Source organism: Nannospalax galili, unplaced genomic scaffold, assembly GCF_000622305.1.
Source record: "Nannospalax galili isolate Female #2095 unplaced genomic scaffold, S.galili_v1.0 scaffold290, whole genome shotgun sequence".
In the NCBI taxonomy this organism is placed as follows: domain Eukaryota; kingdom Metazoa; phylum Chordata; class Mammalia; order Rodentia; family Spalacidae; genus Nannospalax; species Nannospalax galili.
This window is the reverse complement of record NW_008331486.1, coordinates 5,040,590-5,062,819: the sequence shown is the minus strand read 5'-3', so window position 1 is coordinate 5,062,819 and position 22,230 is coordinate 5,040,590. Positions and strand designations below refer to the sequence as shown.

At 51.1% G+C, this 22,230-nt stretch overlaps 3 protein-coding genes and 1 non-coding gene across 9 annotated transcripts in view; 2 read left to right on the top strand and 2 right to left on the bottom strand.

Annotated features, from left to right (window-relative positions):
• The window catches only part of Lrsam1 (leucine rich repeat and sterile alpha motif containing 1), a 53,353-nt gene extending 50,303 nt beyond the window's left edge, over positions 1-3,050 (bottom strand). For both annotated transcript variants that reach the window (XR_003848137.1, XM_008825028.3), the window contains exons 1-3: positions 2,899-3,050; positions 2,373-2,590; positions 532-634 (exon numbers count right to left, since the gene is read on the bottom strand). Coding sequence is in view for 1 of the 2 variants with exons in the window: in XM_008825028.3 (XP_008823250.1) it covers positions 532-603 (72 nt within the window). In the remaining variant the exon portion in view is untranslated. The remainder of the gene's footprint in view (positions 1-531; positions 635-2,372; positions 2,591-2,898) is intronic.
• Rpl12 (ribosomal protein L12) lies at positions 3,040-6,270 on the top strand. The gene is made up of 7 exons (XM_008825046.2): positions 3,040-3,175; positions 3,468-3,541; positions 4,418-4,516; positions 5,018-5,099; positions 5,755-5,841; positions 5,993-6,105; positions 6,226-6,270. The coding sequence occupies exons 1-7, from the start codon at positions 3,139-3,141 to the stop codon at positions 6,229-6,231; spliced, it is 498 nt and encodes a 165-aa protein (XP_008823268.1). The 5' UTR covers positions 3,040-3,138; the 3' UTR covers positions 6,232-6,270.
• On the top strand, positions 5,555-5,685 carry LOC115069067. The gene has a single exon (XR_003848398.1). It is a non-coding gene; the product is annotated as a small nucleolar RNA SNORA65 (small nucleolar RNA).
• A 5,597-nt stretch (positions 6,271-11,867) lies between the features above and the next one.
• On the bottom strand, positions 11,868-20,764 carry Slc2a8 (solute carrier family 2 member 8). 5 transcript variants are annotated; one of them, XM_029559738.1, is made up of 11 exons: positions 20,621-20,764; positions 20,391-20,553; positions 19,538-19,741; positions 19,000-19,005; positions 18,325-18,424; positions 15,759-15,958; positions 14,871-15,017; positions 14,611-14,719; positions 13,991-14,164; positions 13,473-13,618; positions 11,868-12,636 (listed from the first exon to the last, which is right to left on the bottom strand). In XM_029559738.1, the coding sequence occupies exons 1-11, from the start codon at positions 20,674-20,676 to the stop codon at positions 12,499-12,501; spliced, it is 1,443 nt and encodes a 480-aa protein (XP_029415598.1). In that variant the 5' UTR covers positions 20,677-20,764; the 3' UTR covers positions 11,868-12,498. The 5 variants fall into 5 exon arrangements, with proteins under 5 accessions (XP_029415598.1, XP_008823228.1, XP_008823239.1 ...); XM_029559745.1 differs by having other exon boundaries at positions 12,499-12,636; positions 14,871-15,014; XM_008825006.2 differs by lacking the exon at positions 19,000-19,005.
• Between the last annotated feature and the right edge of the window lie 1,466 nt (positions 20,765-22,230).

Here is a 22,230-nt window from a genome sequence, read left to right as displayed (position 1 = left end):
GCCTGCTTTTATTTTTATGTGTTTGCATGTATTGTATACACGTATGCAAGTGTGCCCGTGTTGTGCAATGCCTGCAGAAAACAGAAGAGGGTGTTGGATCCCCTGGAACTGGAGTTATGGATGATTGTTAGCTGGCATGTGGGTGCTGGAATTCAAACCTGGTCCTCTGTAAGAACAGCCTGTGCTCTTAACTGCTGAGTTATCTGTCCAGCACCACCCCCCAATATTTTTTAAAGAAGCATTCAAGTAAAACGTCCTCATCATGTGGCCAAACCAAGGAAAGATACACAGAAGTAAGGAGTTGGAAGGGACCACAACCATTGTCTGGGTCCACTGGTCCATTCAGCAAGTGGCCCGATGGCCACCTGAGGTCCAGTAGGGAAAAGAAACCAGTAAGTAGTGCCGAGTACTCAGGAGTTGAGGGAAGCACACTCTCAGGGATGGGAAGCCAGAGGGGAGGGAACAGTGTAGAACCTATTTAGGGGGCAGAGAAGGAATCCAGAAAGAGCCAGAAAATGTACCATGCCTTACCAGACACATCTGGTACTCCAGGCGTTTCCGAGCCTCCTCGCTGGGTTTCCGCTTCCGGAAAAAGAGTGGCATCTTCTCTTTCCCCAGAATGCTCTTCAGGACACTGGGGTGGGGGAGAGAAGTCAGCACCAGGAAATTTGTCCTGGCTTCTGACACTACGGACAGGTAGCACAGTAACATAGGTAGGTGGACTGTGAGCTCATGGTAGGTCTGTCTGCCTTGTTCATCAGGGCCCTGAGCCGTCAGTGGTGCTCAACACTCTGTTGTTTGTTGATGAAATAATCACAGGATTGGATAGAAAAATCAGAAAAGCAGGCCAAGTGCCCAGAGCTTGGCCTACATTTACCCCCAACCCACTGTGAGGTGTTGGCATCATCTTCCTGATGATGGGCCTGTCTGGCTCTCCTCCATCTAAGGGAAGCCCCTGGAAGTGCCTTCCAAGGATGCTTTTTTATTTGTTTGTTATTGATTTTTGTGGTACTGGGGACTGAACCCAGGGCCTCATTCATGCTAGGCAAGCACTCCACCACTGAGCTACATTCCTCCCTCCCCCCCTTTTTTTGCTGTCTTACTATGTAGCCGTGGCTGGCCTCAAGCTCACAAAGATCTACCTGCCTCTGTCACCCAAGTGCTGGGACTAAAGGCATGCCACATCACACCCAGCCTTTCAAGGATGCTCTTTGAGGACCCTGACAGACTCAGCTGATGGGTCACCTCTAGCCCTGGACACCTTGTCAGAATGGCATCAGTAAGACCAACCAAGCCAGCCATGAGTTGAGGAGATCAATCATGTCAAAACCAAAGATCTATGAATCAAATTTATGAATTAAATACAAATTAAAATGCAATCTTCAGGCACCTTGCCTCCCTTACAGCTATTATTTCACTTGATTCACACCACAGCCCTGTTTATAGTGAAGAATCTGATGTTCATTAAGTCCAGTGATCTGGTTACATGGTCTATGTAGCAGCAAAACCAGCCCGACATGCTCATCTTTCAAGTCCTGATCCTGTGCAGTTTGCCCAGTTCCTTGGTGTTCACAGATTAGTATACTTAATCATTTTGTCCTGAACTCAGAAGCTGGGTGCCCATTCCCTGCCCAGTGTCTGTAACTGCCAGTGTTGTATAAGAGCCAGGAACAGGCAGGAAGAAATCACCTAGAGGAAGGGTGTGATTAATAACATGGGCCTTGACATCTAAGATCCAAGACCTGTACCACTTTGGTTCACCTCTCAGAGTCTGTTTCCTCATCTGTATTACGGTGTAATGCTACTAATCTGGGGCTCTGTATACAGGACCCAGTGATTTCATATATGTGAAACCCGAGCCACAGAACTGGGCACCACAGAAAGCGCAATAAAGAAATCCACAAAATGCCACACACCTGACAAACTGATTCCAGGACTACTACAGGGGTTAGGGGGGGAAAGAACTACAGGGTGGTGCAGTTGAAGACACACAGCTGGTCCTCAGATATTACAGGTCTCTGCTCCAGGGTGTGGGCTATCTGGGAGGCCTGCAGAGCCAGTATGGGCTCTTTCCTCACCCACCAACTTGCATGTGTGGGGAATGGCCTACAAAGAGCCCTCCTCCATCTCACCTTGATAGCTAGTGCTTACTCTTCTGGTTCCTAATGACTAGCCCTCCCTCACCCCTATTCCCAAAATCTAGACTTCCCAACACCCCCACCCCGTGACCATGGCTCCCTGGTTTTTCCCAACACGATTCTTTCCAATCTGTCTTCCTATGTCCACGATGTCTATAACTCCCTCCCCGATTTCCAGCTCGGATAGGGAGAACCACACCCATCTTTCTATGGCAGCTCTGGACGGTGTCTGACCTGGCTTTGTGGATGGAGCGGTCCACCGGTGTTCCGATTCTGGAGTGGCCTCAAGGCAGGCTGCTCACCCTAAAGACTTTGGTCATAGATTAGGGGTTGCAGACGACGGCACCTGCAGGCGGAGGGGCAGTCGGGTCTCCTCCTAACTCAGGAACTGGGGACCGAAACTCTTGAATCTCAGAAAGTCATGCAGACCAGGATGACGACGTCTTGGGACTCTGGAAACCAAGGAATTGCATTATGAAGAGTCTGGATTTAGACCTGAATAGTTCGTTTGGGTAACTAACATGCAACACATCACAAAAGAGAAGAGGGCTGGGGTAGCAATGGCACTGGAGTCCTGGAATCCGGGTGAGATCTTTTAGGGGAAGGGCAGGGCCCTGGGCTGGGAGCCGGAGACCCCAGAGCTGCCCGCGGGGTAAGGGAACGTGGGTAACTGCAGGACCCAGAACCTCAAGACCAGCCCCTCCTCTCTGACTGCCCCGGCCTAAGTGCTCCCACAGCCCCTTCCGAATCCCTGGCTTACCCAAAGACCGGGCTCTCTAGCCGCCGGTGGCAGGCGTCTGCCCATAAAAAAGACGGCGACAAGGGCGTCGCCAGCGATTGGGCGGAGCCAGTGGGTCTCGCGAGAGCTGAGCTTTCCTGCCTATATCCGGCGTAGTCGGGGCCTCTTTTGGCCTTTTGGCTTTCGGCGCGGAGGAGGCTTAGGTGCAACTTTCTTCGGTCGTCCCGAATCCGGGTTCATCCGACACCAGCCGCCTCCATCATGCCGCCCAAGTTCGACCCCAACGAGATCAAAGTCGGTGCGTGCCCTCGCCGCGGTTGGGGCTGCCGATGGACCTCCGGGGCCCGGCCCCGGCGGGTGTCCCTTGCTGGGCCTCAGCTTCCTCATGTAGACGGGGAGGGAGGACCGGACCGCCCTGCAGCCCGGCCCTACGCCCGAGGGTAAGGCCTGTCCCCGGGAGGTCTCCGGCCGGGTCTGCGGGACGTGGCGGCGCCTTCCGGAAAGGGGCGCAGGCCTAGCGTGCAGCCAGGACCACGCGGCGAGGGCGGCGCGGCCCGTTCTGCCCGGGTTCTAATTCTGCCTTTTCCCAGTCTATCTGAGGTGCACCGGAGGCGAAGTCGGCGCCACGTCCGCCTTGGCCCCCAAGATCGGGCCCCTGGGTCTGGTAAGTCGTTCCTGCCAGGGCCATTTGCCTACTTGAGATGCGAGAATCCGGACTGTGCTTTGTGCAGACAGGGCTGCGCTCGGGGGACCGCCATTGCTACCTCCGAGTAGACTTGAGCCGCTGAACTGGCTGGAACTATGTCATGGGTTCTGTTTGAAAAGCCGGCCTGGCACCTTGTATTTTTCTTGAATAAAACATGCCTGCCTTTAAAAAGCCAGATGCACTTAGTTGTATGTGTGTGGGCACGTGCTGAGAGCGCAGGTCAGCCTTGGCAGACAGTGCCCTTTACCCAGAGCCTCTTTGGGTGATGGGCTTGGCTGATTAGATGGGGAAGAGTGGGCAAAAGGCATTTCCAGCTTTGAATGCAAACCGGGTGGTGGTCAGGCCCCCTCTACCCATCACTAGCTTGTGTCCTTCGTGCCCGGTTTTATACCCTGCTGTTTTTGCATGCTGATACCTAGACTGATGCCCTGTCCCACGTACCTTTTTTCGCTTAGTCTTGCCTATCCAGGATCTTAAATGTGCTTCTTGGCCTTAGCCACCACATAAAGGGGGATACCCCCTTCTCCCAGTAGGTCTCAATGGGACTCTACCATTAAAGCCCTTGTAGGTGACCCATTCATTTAGCAGTGCTGAAAAACTTTCCTCACCAGCCCTAAAGCTTGGTTTAATTAGTGAGTGATGGGGCCCCCTTGTGGCCAAGGCTTGAACTTAACTGGACAAAACTTGAGTCTCATCTTCCCCCTTTATACTAAGGTGAGGTGGTCCCTTAATTGGCCAGATGTTTGTTCTGGAAGGGGAAGGCTTGGGGTGCTGGGCTGGTTTTAAGGCTGTGGTTCTAATTAGAGTGACTCATGTTTACATTTATTTCTTCAGTCTCCAAAAAAAGTTGGTGATGACATTGCCAAGGCAACCGGGGATTGGAAAGGTCTGAGGATTACAGTGAAACTGACTATTCAGAACAGACAGGCCCAGGTATTTCTTTATTGTCTTTATGAGACTGCTTTAAAGTGCTTATTCGTATGAGTGCCTGTATGTAAGTGTACCACGTGAATGTAATGCCCATAGAGGCCAGAAGAGGGTGGTAGATCCCCTAGAACTGGGGCTACACCCAGTTGTTAGCTGCCACGTGGGTCCTGGGAACTGACCCTGGCTCCTCTGCAAGAGCAATTAGTGCTCTTAACCCCTGAGCCATCTATTGTATATGGGAGTTAGTAGGTAGCATGTTCACATGTGCCATGGTGTACATGTGGAGGTGGAGGCCTTTCTGTGTCCCAGGGTTCCCAGGTAGTCAAGCTTTGCAGCAGGTACTTTGCCAACTGAGCCATCTTGTTGGCCCTAGGTATGTTTTAAGTTGTGGACCATAACCATGTGCAGTAAGGCCAGTGTCTGGCCACACCCTGTGAGGGCTGACAGCCATGGCAATATTGGGAGTTGGAGGTGGGGAAGGGCATACTCATCAAGAATCTCCTGCAGATTGAGGTCGTGCCTTCTGCCTCTGCCCTGATCATCAAAGCCCTCAAGGAGCCACCAAGAGACAGAAAGAAGCAGAAAAACAGTGAGTTGGCCTTCTGACTGTCCTTCTGTGTGGTTTTACTAGTGGTTTGTGCTTTTGCTACTGTATAGTCACTGCTACGTGGCTATAGTTTCCCTTTATTTATTTATTTTTGGTCTTTTTGAGATAGGGTCTTCCTGTAACCCCAGCTGGCCTGGAACTCTATGTAGATCAGGCTGGCCTTGAACTCACAAAGATTCTCCTGCCTTTGTCTAGCACTTGGGATTAAAGGCAAGCCCATCTGTGTAGCTTCCCTTTGAAACTACATGGCATGGGGATCAATTAAGGCCCTTGTGTGGAGGAGGTCCTCCAATGGGAAAGGAAATGGTGTCAGGGAAAGCCTGTGAATAATGGCTTGGAGGGTTGGTTGACACTGGACCCCAGGAATTGAAGCCTGTTTCTTAGCCCTAAAATAGAGTGTTAGGGTGGCTGGTGGAGACTTGATTCGCCCTTAGCCACCCGCCACTGCACCTGACCAGTTCTTGTTGGCTGGTGCAATCCAGTGGTGAGCTGAAAGTGAGCCCCAGCTTTTAGGAAACAGGGTTGTCCTACATGTGGATGACTCTGTGCCGAAAGCATGGGAACAGCCTACGAATGGGTGGAAAGCTGCCCTGTGATCTTGTCTCTGTGTACTAAAACTATTGTTTCTTTCTTGCAGTTAAGCACAGTGGAAATATCAGTTTTGATGAGATTGTCAACATTGCCCGACAGATGCGGCACCGGTCCTTGGCCAGAGAACTTTCTGGTAAGAGCACCGAATAATATTCTGCTGTTGAAAGTTCAAGATTGGGGTTGGGCATCAGGCAGCTCAGGGAGAGCCCCATTTCCTTTTGTGGCCTGTTGTGAGACTGTCTCATCTGTGCTGGGGCCCTTGCTGAGTCTACTGTTGATTGTAGGAACTATTAAAGAGATCCTGGGTACTGCACAGTCTGTGGGCTGCAATGTGGATGGTCGTCACCCTCATGACATCATAGATGACATCAACAGTGGTGCAGTGGAATGCCCAGCTGTAAGTGACTTCTGGGTGTTTCCCTTGGTTCTAAGAGGGAAGCAGGTGGGCTGGGGATAGCCATGGAATCTTAACTTGCCCTTTGTTGATTAAGGTCTTTTTTTTTTTTCTTTCCCACAGAGTTAAGCAAGAGAAACTATTTCAATAAAAGATGATCTGACAACCTGTAGGACTCTTTCTTGTTCAGAGGGAATTGGCTCATGTGGGGTATTCAGGGTAACAATTGGGTAACCTGTTGTGTAGGACAGTCTCAGGATATGTGGAGAAGGTGCTTTTCATTTTTGTGTTTGGTCCTGCTTGAAGAGGCCTGAGATTGCTATCAGGAATCTTCCTCAGTTGCTCTGCCGTTCTTGAGACAGCTGGCAAATGCAGCTTGTTCTGGGAACCCTATCTCTGCCCTTTTTGCTGGAATTACCGGCGGCTCTACACCTGGTGTTCTGGGGGTCCCAACTCTGGTTACTATAATCTCCACAGGTGAGCCATTCTCCAGTTTTTCCTCGCTTGTCCTGACTTGGGTCAGCCACTCCTTGATATTCTAGCATCTTCATATCCAGAGTTTCTGCCAGGTGATCAGGAATTGATAGATTTTTCTCTGAATATCCATGTAATTATCAAGCTGGAAACAAATGGGCTATGGCATTAAGTTCTGTATTTAATATAGGGTTAATAAGCTCTGGTTATACAGTGGAATATTGCCTACATTCAGTGAGCATCTGCTTGCCAGCCTTTGTCACTGATGGCAAACAAATATTGCTTGTGGACTGAATTTAACCCATTTACTTCCATTTCTTTCCTGCCAAATTCCACTGAAATTATATTGGTGTATGTATGGGAGCAAATTTCTATTGCAATTGACTGCAGGGAGGTGGTATGTATGTGTTGAGAGGAGACTGAGCTACTGCCCTATAGTTAACCCTAAATATGGACAATCAAACAGGATATATCAGATGAACCATATTAAGAGAAATGGATCAAGATGATTAGATTCACTCAAGGAAATCAAAGTAGGGAACATAACTTTTTTTAAGCAAATGACAGCATATATACACCTTTAATCTTAGCACTGACGCAGGTAGATCTCTTGAGTTTAAGGCCATCCTGGTCTCCATAGTGAATCCAGGCTAGCTGTGAGTACAGAGACCCCCAAAAAGAAAAGGGCAAATGACAAGCAGGCCTCTGACATCGTGGGAATAGAAAATGGTCCAACAACTTGGGAAAAATGAAGCATCCTCTAAAATCCACTCTACAGGCCTGTTCTGTGATGGCCCCAAACTAGCTTAATGCCCAAGGAATAGCACTCAACAGCAAAGAATGAAAGGATGAACCCCAGAAGGGTCACACTTGATTATGCCAAGCACAAGGTCCCCAAACTATATTACGTGCATTTTTGTGAAATTCTGTAAAAGGCACGACAGCATAGGTCACTTTCTCAGGGCCACAGCTGCAGGGAGGCTATACAACAAAGGGATGACATGTCCTGTGCTGGAGTGGTGACTCAGACACAAATTACCAGGTTTTATTTATGTAAATAATGGATTTTTCAAGTGAAAATACATATCCTTGAGAAGTTATGGAAGGCATGTAAGAATAAGGGCTGGGGAGAGGCTGTGCAAGCATGAGGACATCAGTTTGCGATCCCAGCACTCACTGTCAGGCATGTCATGGGTCTGTTACCCTGGAGGCATGTTGGACAGGCAGATCTCTAGAGCTCACTGAGCAGACAGTAGCTATGGTGAGCGCTGGGCTGAGACTGTCTCAAGGTGGAATGTAGCAGAGGAAGGTATTTGACATCACTCTCTGCCTCCATATGCATGCGTGCACACACTGTACACGCACATACATACATGCAATAATTAAATAACAAAATGGGGGTATTTTAGTGTTAAGAAATAACATGGGACAAAGAAGAGTCATTTCCTAATGATAAGGGCCAAAATCAGTAGAAATATCCCACCTAAGAACAGCTCTGAAGTGCAGAGCCAGACAAACCCACATCAGGTGGGAGCTCCACCCTCCCCTAAGGAACTGACAGCTGGGTGTGGTGATCCCTTTGATCCTAGCACTTGGGAGGCAGAGGCAGGCAGATCTCTTGAGCCTGGTCTACAGAGTTCCAGGATGGCTGGGGTTACAGGGAGACCCTGTGTTAAAAAGACCAAAAAACAAAACAAAAAAAACACACAAAAAACCTGACACAGTAAGTGGGTAGGAGTTTGAAGGCCTTTGCGTTCACTTGACTGTGCCTTAGGATGCCCAGATAGCTGGTTCAGTATTTTGGGTGTTTCCATGAGGGTATTTTCAGATGAAACTTTTGGTTCACAGACCCAATGAAGCAGATTGTCTTCTCTGTGTGGGTGGGCCTCATTCCATCAGCTGACAACCTGAATAGAGCCAGAGGGCCCTGCTTGCCTGCCTGCAGCTGAGACTCCATCTTTCCTGCCTGCAGCTGAGACTCCATCTTTCCTGCCTTAAGAACCCACTGGAAATGGGCACTTCCTGAGCCTGCTTGCCTTTGGCCTGGAAGCATGCTGCTGTCAGCATTCCGGGCCACCAGCTTGTTGCTCAAAATTCTCAGGACTGCTCAGCCACCATGATCACGTGAGCCACGTCCTTATAGCAAATCTCTGTACACCCTTTGTCTCTCTCCACCCCACATACCCACCATGGGTTTTGTTTCTCTGGAGAGCCTGCCTCATATGGACCTGGACCACACAACTGACATTCAAAAAACTGCACCTCACAAATGCAGAACATGTTTTCAAGTGTAGACAGATCTTCACTTAACCAGGGGAGAACTTGCTCTTATAATGTCTCAATAAATTGAAAAGTTTCAAAATTATTTTAAAACATGATTGGCAAAGCAAAACATTTCATAGAAGATGAAGTTACAAAACAATCCCAGAACAAACAGCAGACACTAAAGATGTGTGAGAGGGGTGTGGTGGCCACACATACATATGCATATACCAAACCCCACACAGAAATAAGAATTTGGGAGGTGTGACTCTGGTGGACTGTTTGCTTAGAAGGCACCAAGCTCCAAATTCGAGCCCCAGCACTGGCTAGAAGAGAGACTGCAGGGAAAAACCACTGCTTCAAAGTGACAATAAAATAGTCTTTCAGGCATTTAGGGATGATCTCCCTCACATTTGTGCTGAGAAAAATTACTGGGACTAGGGCACGGTAACCCTGTGAAGGTGTGTTCTAGCAAATAAAAATGTATTCTTAAAATGTTATTTTTGTTTTGCTGGGCATGGTGGTGCACGCCTTTAATCCCAACACTTGGGAGGCAGGTGGATCTCTGTGAGTTCAAGGCCAGCCTGGTCTACATAGTGAGTTCCAGGACAGCTGGGGCCACAGGGAGACCCTGTCTCAAAAAGACCAAAAAAAAAAAAGTGTTATTTTTATTTTATGTGTGTTTTGCCTGCATGTAAGTGCACCTGTGTTGTGTGTGCCTGTGGAGGCCAGAAGAGTGCATCGGATCCCTGGAACTGGAGTTAATGATGGTTGGGTGCTGGGAACCAAACTGATTCTTTGCAAGAGTAGCCAGTGCTCTTAACTGCTGATCCATTTCTCCAGCCCCAATATTTCAGTAAATTAAATGAAATCCAAGGAACAAGGCATGAAACCCAAGAATCAATGGGATTAGCCTAACAGGTCCCTGAAATGAAAACCTAAGATAACAGCTTCTCAGTCAGAAAGAACAGACTGGCACTTGGGAGGCTGAGGCAGGAGAATTGTCATGTGCTCTAGGCTGGCCTGGGATACAGTGTGAGACACTGTCTCAAAAAAAAAAAAAAAAAAAAAAAAAAAGAATTCCACCAACAGCTAATGTATTACAAAGGAGAAAGACTGTTGGAACCACTGCTCTGTTTGAACTCTGCTGAAGGCAGGCATAGCTACTTAACCATGTGTAGCCATCACCAGCCATCAGTGTCTGTGATGGCAGAGCCAGATAGGCAGGTTCCGAAGTGCAGTGTGCCTTATGTTAAATTACATAAAAACTATGCCTTTATACTCTTGAGTGAACATCTGCTCTATCCCTTGCAAACAGGCCACATTTTGTTAATTGTTTCCTGAGCTCCTGCAGAGAAATGCCCCTTTCTTCCTGAATACCTGCTTAAGAGTATACCTTGCCAGGCCTGGTGGCGCACGCCTTTAATCCCAGCCCTTGGGAGGCAGAGGCAGGTGGATCTGTGTGAGTTCAAGACCAGCCTGGGCTACACAGTGAGTTCCGGAACAGCTGGGACTACAGGGAAATCTTGTCTCAAAAAGACCAAAAAAAAAAAAAAAGTATACCTTATCCATGCTAATAAAAGTAGAAGTTAGAGACTTTTCCTTTTTCGAAGGAAAGGAAGCTTGCCGGTCCCCAGCTTTCTTTAATGTTAAAATGTCTCATGTAATATGTTTTTCTGTACCGCACTGTTCCTCTTCTGTGTCCACACCACTGAGCTGCACAGGACGTAGCATTTAAGTTACAAGATGGTGAGCAAGGGCTTTTTTTTTTGTCTTTTTGAGACAGGGTCTCCTTGTAGCCCCAGCTGTCCTGGAACTCACTATGTAGACCAGGCTGGCCTTGAACTCACACAAATCCACCTGCCTCTGCCTCCCAAGTGCTGGGACTAAAGACATGCGCCACCACGCCTGGCAAGGGCATGTTTCTTAGGAAGTAAAAAAAACTCAATATATGTCTTAAATAAGCAAACCTAAACCTGCTATTTTGAATAATTGACACAGTGTAAGTGTGGGTGTCAGGAGAGATCTTTTATGATGGAACCACAATCTTTTTTTTTTTGTCTTTTTGAGACAAGGTCTCCCTGTAGCCCCAGCTGGCCTGGAACTCACTATGTAGACCAGGCTGGCCTGGATCTCAGAGATCCTCCTGCCTCTGCTTCCTGAATGCTGGGATCAAAGGTGTGTGCCACCATGCCCAGCTAGAACCATAATCTTAACTGATGCTACCTTTGGAAAGGGGCCTGTGCAAATAAATGCACTAATATTTGTAATATGTTTAGGACAGTGCCTAGCAGATGGTTAACTACTTCAAAAATTGTTAAATCTGTTTTCTAATTGTATTACAGTAAGTATATAATAAATAAGAAGTTGTTGGGACTCAGATTTGCTTTGCTTAGCGGGGGACCTGCTGGCTTCAAGGCAGAGGGTCTGGTGGGGGACAGAGTCATAAACTCTGGGACCTGTGTCTTCCCAACAGGACAATTTATTTTAGAATTCAGATGGTTTTTAGACATCCCAAGGAACTAACAGTCATGTGGGATATGGCAGTCACATACAAAGATTTAGGGTACAAAGAAACAGGACATTTAGTCTGTTAGTTGGCGCCAGGATTCTTAAACTTTTACTCAAGGTTTTCAGTGCCCATCCAGTAATCTTTGGCCACAATGTTTTCTTTCTAAGAGCTAAAAGCATGGTGAACTTTTAGCTTTTAGCTTAGAAGTAAACCTTTAACCTGGCCTAATCTCTTAGCTAGGGATAGCTGAGTTATTTGTTCAGGGCAAGGAAATGAGCTAAGGGTTGTTGACCAAGACGCTTTCCCACAGAGCAGGGAGCCTGCACTTTTATGACCTGGCCGCTTCCTCCTGCCAGCCTAGCAGTGTTCTGCAGGACAGGGATTATCAGAGCCACTGTTTTTTTAAGTGCTCCTCCCTTTAGCAGAGAATGCAGCCTGGACCTATAAGTTTTAGGCTCACCTCACCCTAGGGCCTGGCATCCTGGTTTCCTACAAGAAGTAATTTATAGAAGATTTCTGGGTCTACTAAAGTCAAACAGATTTTTATTTTCTGAAACTCAAAATTTGATGGCTAACGACCCAGGAAACTGAGCCCAAGACAGGGATTAAGCTGGCTGACTCCAAGAAGGTAAATGCTCAGGTGCTCTGGTCAGGGCCTAGGAGGGCTTGGTTTATGGGAACCTAACCACCTCACACAGAGACCTGGTTTCTGAGTCATCTCTATTTGGCCAAGTTCTTTCTGATCATGTGGGAGGGGCAGGCAGGTGCCTGGGGCCCAGTCTCCATTTCCACAGTATCTCCAGTCAGAACACTGGAGCCAAGAGCCTTTATCCTACCTCCGTTGTGTTAGTGTTATGAAGAGACATGTGGAGGGCTGAGCACAGGACTGCTCAGCTCCTCTGGGATGTTTCCCAGTGTGCAGGGGCAGCAGACTGGACCTAGAGGATGATGAATCTCATGCTCTAGATCTGGGCCATGAGAGTTGGACAAGAAGAGCTGATGCCCAGGCTGTGGTCCTGGTTTCCCTGAGCCTGAGAAGTCTGGGGCTTCAGGTTCGGATGGAGGTCAGACTCAGGTCTAGGCCACTCCACTCCCTCTGAGATCCAAAGCCAGCTCAGCTCAGGGTTGCCACTTACAGAAAGGGGCTGTCACCGTCCCTCAAAATGGGCTGTGATTTGTTCTAGAGTCCTGCCTTTGGTCTCAGGGACAAAGGACAAAGTGAAAAAGACACTGAGGATGCAGAAGGCGGCAGCCAGCCAGAAGGCTCCGTAGGGCCTGAGGATCTCCTGCAGAGAGAGGAAATGCCATGTGTGGAGGAGGCCAGGGGTCAGGAGGCCCTGTGCAATCAGGGAACGCTATGACCCCAGCCTGCCCTGCTTATACCAGGCCTGTCATGGCTGCTCTGAGGTCAGGAATGTATTAGCAGGGGACATGTGGGTTCCTGGGTACCCAAGGCCTGCCCCTACTGCACCCCCCATCCTGTGTCCTACCTCCTTACAGCTTTGGTCCCACCCTCCAAAGTCCCCGCCCCTGCGAATTTTATGTGTGGTGAGCAGCCCCACTTCCGTTAAGAGTCTGTGACCCTGCAGGAGCCAGAGCAAGGCCCTGGATTCCCACATCCCACATGAGGGGCAGGCAGGGGCCACATCTGTCTACCTTGAGAAGAAAACAGTGTTGAACCAAGCTGACATGTCCTTCAACTAAGAGGAAGGTCCTGCTACCTTCTACCTTTAACCAAGGAAAATGTTCAAAGAAGGCTAAGCAGCTCACAAGGCCACACAGCAAGGAAGTAGCTGTGTGCATGGGTGCCATGTATGTGGCACCAGGCCTGTCAATCCTTCCTATATAGACCGCTGGCTCCTGTTCTATGTCCCTAACATTCACTAATGGGAAAGGCCAGCCATTCTGTCTGCAGGGATTGAAGACATGGTTCCTCACCTGCCCTAGCCTGTCTGGCTCCCTGTTACCCCTGAGATGGCCAGGTCCCAGGCATGGGGAGTTTGTGGGGGCGGTGCTCAGTCTACACTCAAGGTTACAGACCTGGAATCTCTGGCAATGAAAGTAATTTTACAAAGCTCTTCTCTACTGACCACACACAGGGATGGCATGGGCCTGTACTTACCATGATGCTGCTGAACTCCTTTGTAACCAGAAAGGCCATGAGCCAGTTGGTGAGGACACAGACACCTGTAGCCACACCCTTCACGTGCAGAGGAAAGATCTCCGACATGAGGAGCCAGGGGATGGGCCCCCAGCCCATTGCAAAGCCTGGGGAGCAAGGCAGAGTCATGAGGGGAGGCAGGCTGGGTTCCTGGGCTAGCTGCATGCTGGCTCATGGGTCTTAGGGTTGCTTGCTGCCAGCTCCTCACTGTGCTGGGAGGCCTTGGGCCAGGCCCTTCCCTTCTTAGGCATTACACCTGCATTCTAGGACAAGGATGAGGCCTGCTTGCAGGTCGTCAATGGGGATTAAGTGAAAGGGTTTAGCTCAGTGCCCAGCACATGGTCAGAGCCACCTAAATAGTGGTCAGGCTCTTTAAGGCAGACAGACAAAGCTAGGCTTGAAGCTGAGCACTGCAGAACTTGGCATGGAAGGGTACAGGAATAATGGCAACCATTCAGCCTCCCCTGGTCCCTTCTCACCAGCGATGAAGAGGCACATGCTACCCACAGCCAGCCAGGCCAGCCCTACGTGGACATCCACAGGCTCTGTAGAGATGGGCGCGAAGAGGTTCATGTGGGAGGAGTTGCTGGGGCCACTCTGAGTCAGCTTGAAGTAGGTGCCAAAGGCGCTCATGCTGAACACCATGACCATACCTGTGGGTAGGGCTTGGGCTAGGAAGGATGCCAGTGGGCATGGCCTAGAGGACTGTGTGCTACTCTGAGAGAGGCTCCTGGGAGAAGCCAGCTTGGCATTCAGGCACCTTGGCCCTGGGAACCCCTGACTGGACAGCACTCTTGCCCCATTTAGACCTCAGAGCCTCTCTACCTGCACCTACAGAAGCAGGAGCAGAATAGCAGTGTTCAGTGCACCCATACACTGGCCTTTTCAGGGGCCAAAGCTAGTGCCCAGGACCTGACCTTACCACAGCCTTTGTCACAGCCCTGAGAGGCACTGTTATCTCCACCTCAGAGTTGGAAACAGGTTTGAAGAGAAACAGTCTCCTGCTCAAAAGAACCAAAGGCTTCCAAGTTGCCCCACCTCCCTGGCTCTTTCCCTCTGTGAGCTGGGAAGGCTGGGCCCCACTCCCTTAAGGCCTCACCTGACAAGGCCAGCAGGAGCCTCCGCCCTGCTCTGTCCATGATGAGGGCTGCCACAGCTGTGAACAGCACCTGGATGACACCCACAGTGACAGAGGCCAGGCTGCTGTCCTGGGAGAAGAGAAGGCTGGTTAGAAGGCCAGCTAGAGACAAGTCCCTCCCTCTCTCTCTAGCCCTGAGCTGGGTGACAAAGTCTGAGGGCTAAAGAAGCCAATTCACACACATGGCATCTGGATGAGGCAGCTGGGCAGAGGTCTCTTACCCTGAACTTGGCCTCTTCAAAGATGGTCTCAGCATAGAACATGATGGCATTGACCCCTGACAGCTGCTGGAAGACCATGAGCGAAATGCCGATGATGAGGGGCTTGTAGACACCGGGGCGCCTCAGCAGGGCCAGCTGAAAGCCCTGCTATGGAGATGCTCATTAGTGCTGTTCTCTACCCTGTCCCAAAGACCTGTCTGTGAGCCTCATCTTGCTCTTCCTACCCCACCTGTAGCCTTGGGTGTGCAGACAAGCCCCTGTGGCCTCTCATGTGAGGTGAGTGGTCCCAACCCCCCATGGCACTTCCTGACTAGTTGGGAAGCCACAGACTCCAGCACTTGGGTAAAGAATTCTGTTCTGGCCTGGTGTGGTGTTGTGCACCTTTAATCCCAGCACTCAGGAGGCAGAGGCAGACAGATTTCTGTGAGTTCAAGTCCAGCCTGGTCTACATAGTGAGTTCCAGGCCAGCTGGGGCTATAGGATGACCCTGTCTCAAAAAGACCCCCCCCCAAAAAAAAAAGTCTGAGTCCCAAATACTTCAAGTGTATTGAGGCCTGGCTGCAACTCTCTCTCAGCACTCTGCAGAGCCTCCTCAGCATCACCGAGGTAAGGACCCGTTTTACAGATTAGGAAACTCAGGCCACACAAGTGGAAAGTGGCAGAGTCCGTGTGACGCTGAACAGTCTTCCCTGCCCTACAATTCCCATTACATCCAGGCCTCATCTGCTTCTCTGTCCTAAGCCTTTCTCTCCTTAGGACAGTAGGAACAAGGCTCAAATTTTGCTGGTCATGGCTAGAACCAGCTAAGTGGGGCTCCAGATGGCCCCACCCCTAAAGTGTGTGGCCTTGGAATGGGCTATGCTTTCTGTCTGGCTCCTAGCTTCTCACCTGGTGCTCAGCCCCGATGGGGGGCTCTTCCCAGCCCTGCTCAGAGCCCCACAGGAAGTGCATAGCAGCCATGGCCTCCTGGTGCTGGTGCTGAGTCAGGAGGAAGCGAGGGGTCTCTGGCATGAAGCACATGAGCAGCAGCATGAAGGTGGGAGGCACACAGCCCAGCACAGCCAGCCAGCGCCACTCCAGGACCCATCCTGCGGGTGGGGACAGACGTCAGAGCCAGGGCCAGCCAGCCAAGTACATGGGCCAGCCCCAGGGACTTGGCTCCAGTGGTGGGTACCTCAATGCCTCTGCCCAGCTATCTTCATGTTTAACCACACTTCTGCCACTGTTCAGACATACACCACAGGCAAGCTACAGCAGTGTGGCAGTACATTGTTGGTGACACCTACTCATTGAAATGTATTTTGGTTAATGACTGACTGCATGTACAACAGTGGCCTCATAGAATTAGAACAGCTGAAAAATTCCCATCACCGAGCTATGTCTTGTAGCCACGGTAACATGTCACAATGTGTGTGTGGTAATGCTGGTGTAAACCAAACACTGTGCTGCCACTTGCACAGAAGCTCAGCACACAACTAACAGTGCTGCAAAATACTTGGCAATGAGAAGCAGCAGCTGTGGGGGTTTTATGTATTCACGATATTATACTTTAAAATTAACTTCAGGGGCTAGAGAGATGGCTCAGTGGTTAAGAGCACTGTTCTTGCAGAAGACCCGGGTTCGAATCCCAGCACCCACATGGCAGCTAATAACTGTCCGTAACTCCAGTTCCAGGGGATCTGACAGTCTCTTCTGTCCTCCGAGGGCATTGTATGACACGGGTGCACTTACCTACATGCAGGCAATACATGCATACACATAAAATAAAAATAATAAAAATTAACCAGTTTATTCACTTGTGTGCATGTGTAGGGGCAGAGGACGGTGCTCAGTGTCCTGCTCTATCACTCTCCCTTATTCCCTACAAAGAGTCTTTCATTGACTGAATCTGGACCTAGACTAGAAGCTAGCTCCTGTCTCCACCCACCACAGTGCTCGGATTAAAGCCACATGTGATCATACCTAGCTTTCTATGTGCATTCTGGAGATTTGAACTCAGGTCCTCATGCTTGCAAAGCAAGGGCTTTTATTTGCTGAGCCATCCCCAAAGCCGTATATTACACATTATATTATGATTTCACTTAAAAAATTTTTTTTTCACTTTTTTTTTTCTGTCTTTTTTGAGACAGGTTCTCCCTGTAGCTTTTTTTACTTTTAAAAATTTTATTATAGCCAGGTGTGGTGGTGCATGTCTTTAATCCCAGCACTTGGGAGGCAGAGGCAGGCAGATCTCTGTGAGTTCGAGGCCAGCCTGGTCTACATAGTGAGTTCCAGGACAGCTGGGGCTACAGGGGGAACCTGTCTCAAAAAGATAAAAAAAAAATTTTTTTTTACTACATTAAAATTTTTGGGGGGTGGGAGGGGCTGAAGAGATAGTTGAGCCATTAAGAGCACTTGCTATTCCAGAGAATACAGGTTTGATTCCCAAGACCCACATGGCAGCTAACAACTGTCCATAACTCCAGTCCCAGGGGATCTGACACCCTCCATGGGCACTGCATGACACAGGTGAACTTATATACACGCAGGCAAAACAATTGTACACACAAAAATAAATATACCCCAGCTGACCTGGAACTCACTATGTAGATCAGGCTGGCCTTGAACTCACAGAGATCTGCCTGCCTCTGCCTCCCAAGTGCTGGGTTTAAAGGCGTGCACCACCCCACCCGGTTATAGTTATAATTTTTATTTATGTGTATAAGTGTATTGCCTACATGTATACAAGTGTACTCATGTCATGCAACACCCATAGAGACCAGAAGAGGGTGTTGGATCCCACAGAACAGAGTAATGGATGGTTGTTAGCTCCATGTGGGTGCTGGGAAGTGAACCCAGATCCTCTGCAAGATCAGCCCATGCTCTTAGGTGCTGAGCTATCTCTTTAGCCCCTTTAATTAAAAAAAAAAAGGTGTGTGTGTCTGTGTGTCTGTGTGTGTGTGTGTCTGTGTGTGTGTGTGTGTGTGTGTGTGTGTGCTATATTCTATAGAAAAGTATGCATGTTAACAGCACCAGCCTCAGACACCTTGTGTGTACCTAGGCTGCATCAAGAGCTCTCGTCTGGTGACCTAGACCTAGCTTTTGGAAGGACTCTGGTATGTTCACACAATGACAAAACTGTCTAGCAACAGCTCTCAGAATGCCCCTGTTGTACTGAAGTTTGACTGTAAGTGGCCATGAAAAGGAATAAGCAGCAGGCTGTCTCCGCGGAAGGACACAGCGCCATTTGTGCAAGGGGTGGGAGGTGGGAGAGATGCGCACAAGCAGCACAGGCCACACACACGCACGCACATGTGTGTGCTTTCTGGAGGAACAGGGACAGAGAGGGGAGATATCTCAATGGACCTGTTTTCCCTCTGGTACTCCTTCATTTGAATGGTTATCAAAGTCTAAATGATATATGTAAAGTGGCCACATGGCTATTAATAGGGATCAAGACAGTGTGCACATCTACCTGCCAGGTAGGCCAAGAGGATGCCAATGACAACCATCAGCTGCACACAGGAGCCGAGCAGTCCTCTGACTGCTGGGTAAGCGATTTCTGAGATATAGACCTGGGGGTAAAGACAAGACTTTACTCTTTAAACTGAAAGGTCTAATTGCTCTGCTATAGGTCAGCAGAGACCGCCCTTCCCCATAATGATCTGCAGGTGTTAAAGAGGCTCATGGGTAACAACTTGTGGAGCAAGAAGAGAGAAGAGGGCATAGAGTTTCCCTACATTTTCTTTTTTTCCAGAAGGGTTTTGTGTAGCTCAGGCTGGCCTCCAACTAGCTGAGGATAATCTTCAGCTCCTGACTCTCCTGCATTCACCTCTCAAGTTCTGGAATTAGAGGCATCTGCCACCAGCCTGACACCCGTTTAATAAGCACAAATGAGAGTAAAAGATGGAAGACCACAGACTTGTGTGGGGTCCACTGTGAAGATCCAGGGGGTGTGCTCCCCAGGATCCTCCTTGATAAAATGTAGACTCTGAGGCAGGTCTGCAGTGGGGCCCAGGCTTCTCCTTTGCTGGAGGGCTCTAGGGGCCACCCAGGATGTTGAAGGTGTCCAGCCCAATTCTACGAAAGGCTTCCATCATTTATTTCTTCTAAGCTCAGTGGTCACTAGAGTCTCATCCATACTTCATACCTTGTGCTAGCCCAGTAAAAAGAGAAAATTATTTACAGTCTGCAGATTTCCAGCCTTCCGCTTCTTTAGCAGCTCCCTGCCTCCAGCAAATGCAGGTCAAATTAGTGTGAGGCTCTGGAGGAGGGATGGATGGAGCTCATTCAAGTCTGTGACTACAGCTCACAGGGAGTCAGAGCCACCACTTCAACAGAGGAGGCCCAGGGATGAGCCAGTATCCCAGTAGGTGACTCAGGTGTGTGGGTTGTGGTATAAAAGGCCTTGGGTCAGGAAAGGGCTGGGGGAAAGGTCAGGAAAGGGCCACTGTGAGCAGTGAAGGGGGGTGTAGATGCCAGAAGCCCTAAGGACAATCAGAGCAGCCCTGTCCTGCCAACTTAAAAAAAAGGAACTGTAGTCATAACTGCTGACCACAAACAGTGGGCGTGAGGAATGGCTTCACCGCTGCCTGGCAGAGCAAACCCTAAGACTAGCATTGGTGTACCCAGGGCAGTGGGGGAGGTAACACCAGTTTACTCAGGAGGTGGCGGATAGGGATACTCACCGGGGCCACTAGCGAGGCGACGCCACAGGCCAGGCCGGTGAGGAGGCGGCCTGCGAGCAACATCCACACATCCTGGGCCGCGGTGATGACCGCAAAGCCGGTCACGAAGGGCACCGTGCAGAGCAGGAGGCTCAGCTTGCGCCCACGGTCCACAAGCCAGCCGCCCAGCACACCCCCTGCCGCGGCGCCCAGGGTCACGATGGCCTGGGGACAGGGCGACCGCAGGCTGAGGAGGGGGCCACCAGGGGCCGTGGTCCAAGATCGCCCTCCACCCCACGCCCGGTGACCGCAGAAGAAAGGGGCTTAAGCACTCCGGGCTGTGTGGAGTGTAGAGTGGGGGAATCCCGCGGCTGCGGGTGGTGAGGGGCCCCTGGATGCAGACAGGGAGTGGGGGGACACCGGGATGCAGGCAGGGAATGGGAGACCCTGGGGTGCGGGGAGGGAGTGGGGCACCCCTGGCTTCGGGCAGGGAGTGGAAGGACCCAGCAATAGGAGAAGGGAGGACCCCAGGGTACGGGCAGGGAGTGGGGAGACCCCTGGGTGAAACAGGAGAATGGGAGGCCCCGGGTTGCGGGTGGAGTAGGGGACCCCTGAGTTTGGACAGGAAGTGGAGGACCCATGTGTGGAGACAGAGAGGGGGCTCTGGGGTGAGGACAGGGAGTGGGGGGGACACGGGTACGAGAGGAGAAAGGGGGACCCTGGGCTGCGGGCGGAGAGTGGGGGAACCCCGGGGTGCGACAGAATGAGGGACCCTGTGCTGTCGGCAATGAGCGGGGAGGCCTCGGGCTGCAGGCTGGGAGTTGGGGTACCTCCGGGTGCGGGTAGGGAGTGGGGGGGTCCCGGGCCAGCTCACCCCGAACCAGGAGGCCGCGCTGTCGCCCAGGCGCGGGACCGGGGCCACGTCCCGCCGCAGGCTGGGGATGGCCGGGGAGCTGTAGCCGAGGGCGAAGCCGAAGCTGAGCGGGCCAAGGGCGGCGGCGAAGGCTGCGAGGAAAACGCGGCGGCCGCGAGGAGCGCTGTGGGGACAGGGCCGGGGTGAGCGGCGCCCCGGGGCGGGAGCCAGGCCAGGTCCCCGTCGCTCACCTAGCGGCCCACGGCCGCAGCAGGGGCTGGGTCTCCTCGGGGTCCTCCGGCGTCATATCGTCGGCCGCGGCTTTGCCCTCCGCCGGCTCCGACCCACGAACCGCCACCGCTTGAGAGCACGGCCACGCCAGCGATGGGGGCGGGGCCTCCGGGGAGCCAATGGGAGCGCGGGGTGGGGCGAGCTCCCGCTAGGGCCCGCCCCCATTCCAGAGCGGACCAATGGGAGCACAGAGTCGGTTACAGCCCGCGCGGGAGCCGCCCTAGGCACCCCCAGACCCGACATGGGGCCGAGCGTGTGTGGTGTGGCATAAAGGTGTCCAATTGGAGTGTGGTACCGGCCTGGAGGCGAGCCCGGAAGGATGCTCAGCACTGCGTTGGCCAATGAGGGTGGAGCGGGGGATTGGTTATTTGTTTGGTTATTTGTTGTTGGCGGTGTGTGCGTGTTTACCTGGACCTAGCCTTTATGTCTGTGTGTGTGTGTGTGTGTGTGTGTGTGTGTGTGTGTGTGTGCCTAGATCTAGTCACCGTGTGTGAGAGAGAACGGAGAGAGAGAGAGAAGACAGAGAGAGAGAGAGAGAGAGAGAGAGAGAGAGAGAGAGAGAGAGAGAAGTTAACTTGGTGCCAGGGTTTGATGTCCTTGGGGTAATTAAGGATCTTAAGATTATTTCCTCAGGATGAGCAGGCAAGTTATCTATGAAACAAAAGGAGATAGGTTGGCCTTGTAAACAGTCTGTCAGTCCAGGAAGTGACCAGTTGATAAGGCTTGAGCAAAAGCCAAGCCACCAATTTGGACCAGTTGGCCATCTTGAGGAATTTGTCTTTATGGCTTCCTTTAAGGAAGCTTATGGCTCTCCTGCAATTTACACATTCTACCAATGTGTGTGTGTGTGTGTTTGCCTGGACCTAGCCACTGTGTGTGTGTGTGTGTGTGTGTGTGTGTGTGTGTGTGTGTGTGCGTGGTTTGTGTAGGGAAGGCTATAAGAATACTCACCACTGAGCTGATGGATGAAGGGGGAGGGAGGAGACTGATTAGCTGTTGATGTTGTGTGTGCCTGGAGTTGTCTCCCAACCTAGCCTCTACCATCGGGGGTAGCAGCGGGACCTAGGTGGAGCACCTGGGCTGGACTTCCTGTCCTTAACTGTCCTCTGGTCTCTTGGCCTCACTCAGCAATCCTCTCCCAACCCCAGCACCTAGGGGCTGAGTGTCTAATCAGATGGTCCTGTTCCTCTGCTCAGCCTCTCTGAGGCTGACCCAGCATGTCTGCTGGGGGCAGCTCACCCCTGAAATTGCTGATTGTTGCGAAGACACTGCCTACTAGAGCTCTAAGGTACTGAGGATCCTGTTAGGCGAGGTCTCTTATGGGGCGGGTCGCTGGACCCCCGGCGTGGTGTGTGCGGGCACCCTGGGGTCTCCACCACACCTGGCTAATCCCAGCGTGAGTCTGGCTGCAAGCGATGTGGGGAGCGCGCCTGGGCTCCCGGGCGCACTCACTCTGGATGTGGCCCAGGGTCAGGTGTGCGTGCACTCTCCCGCCGTGGTTCTGGTCCCGCTGGCGGGCCTGGCCGGCCGCGCCTCTCTGGAGAGGGCAGGTGCGCAGACTTCTCTGATG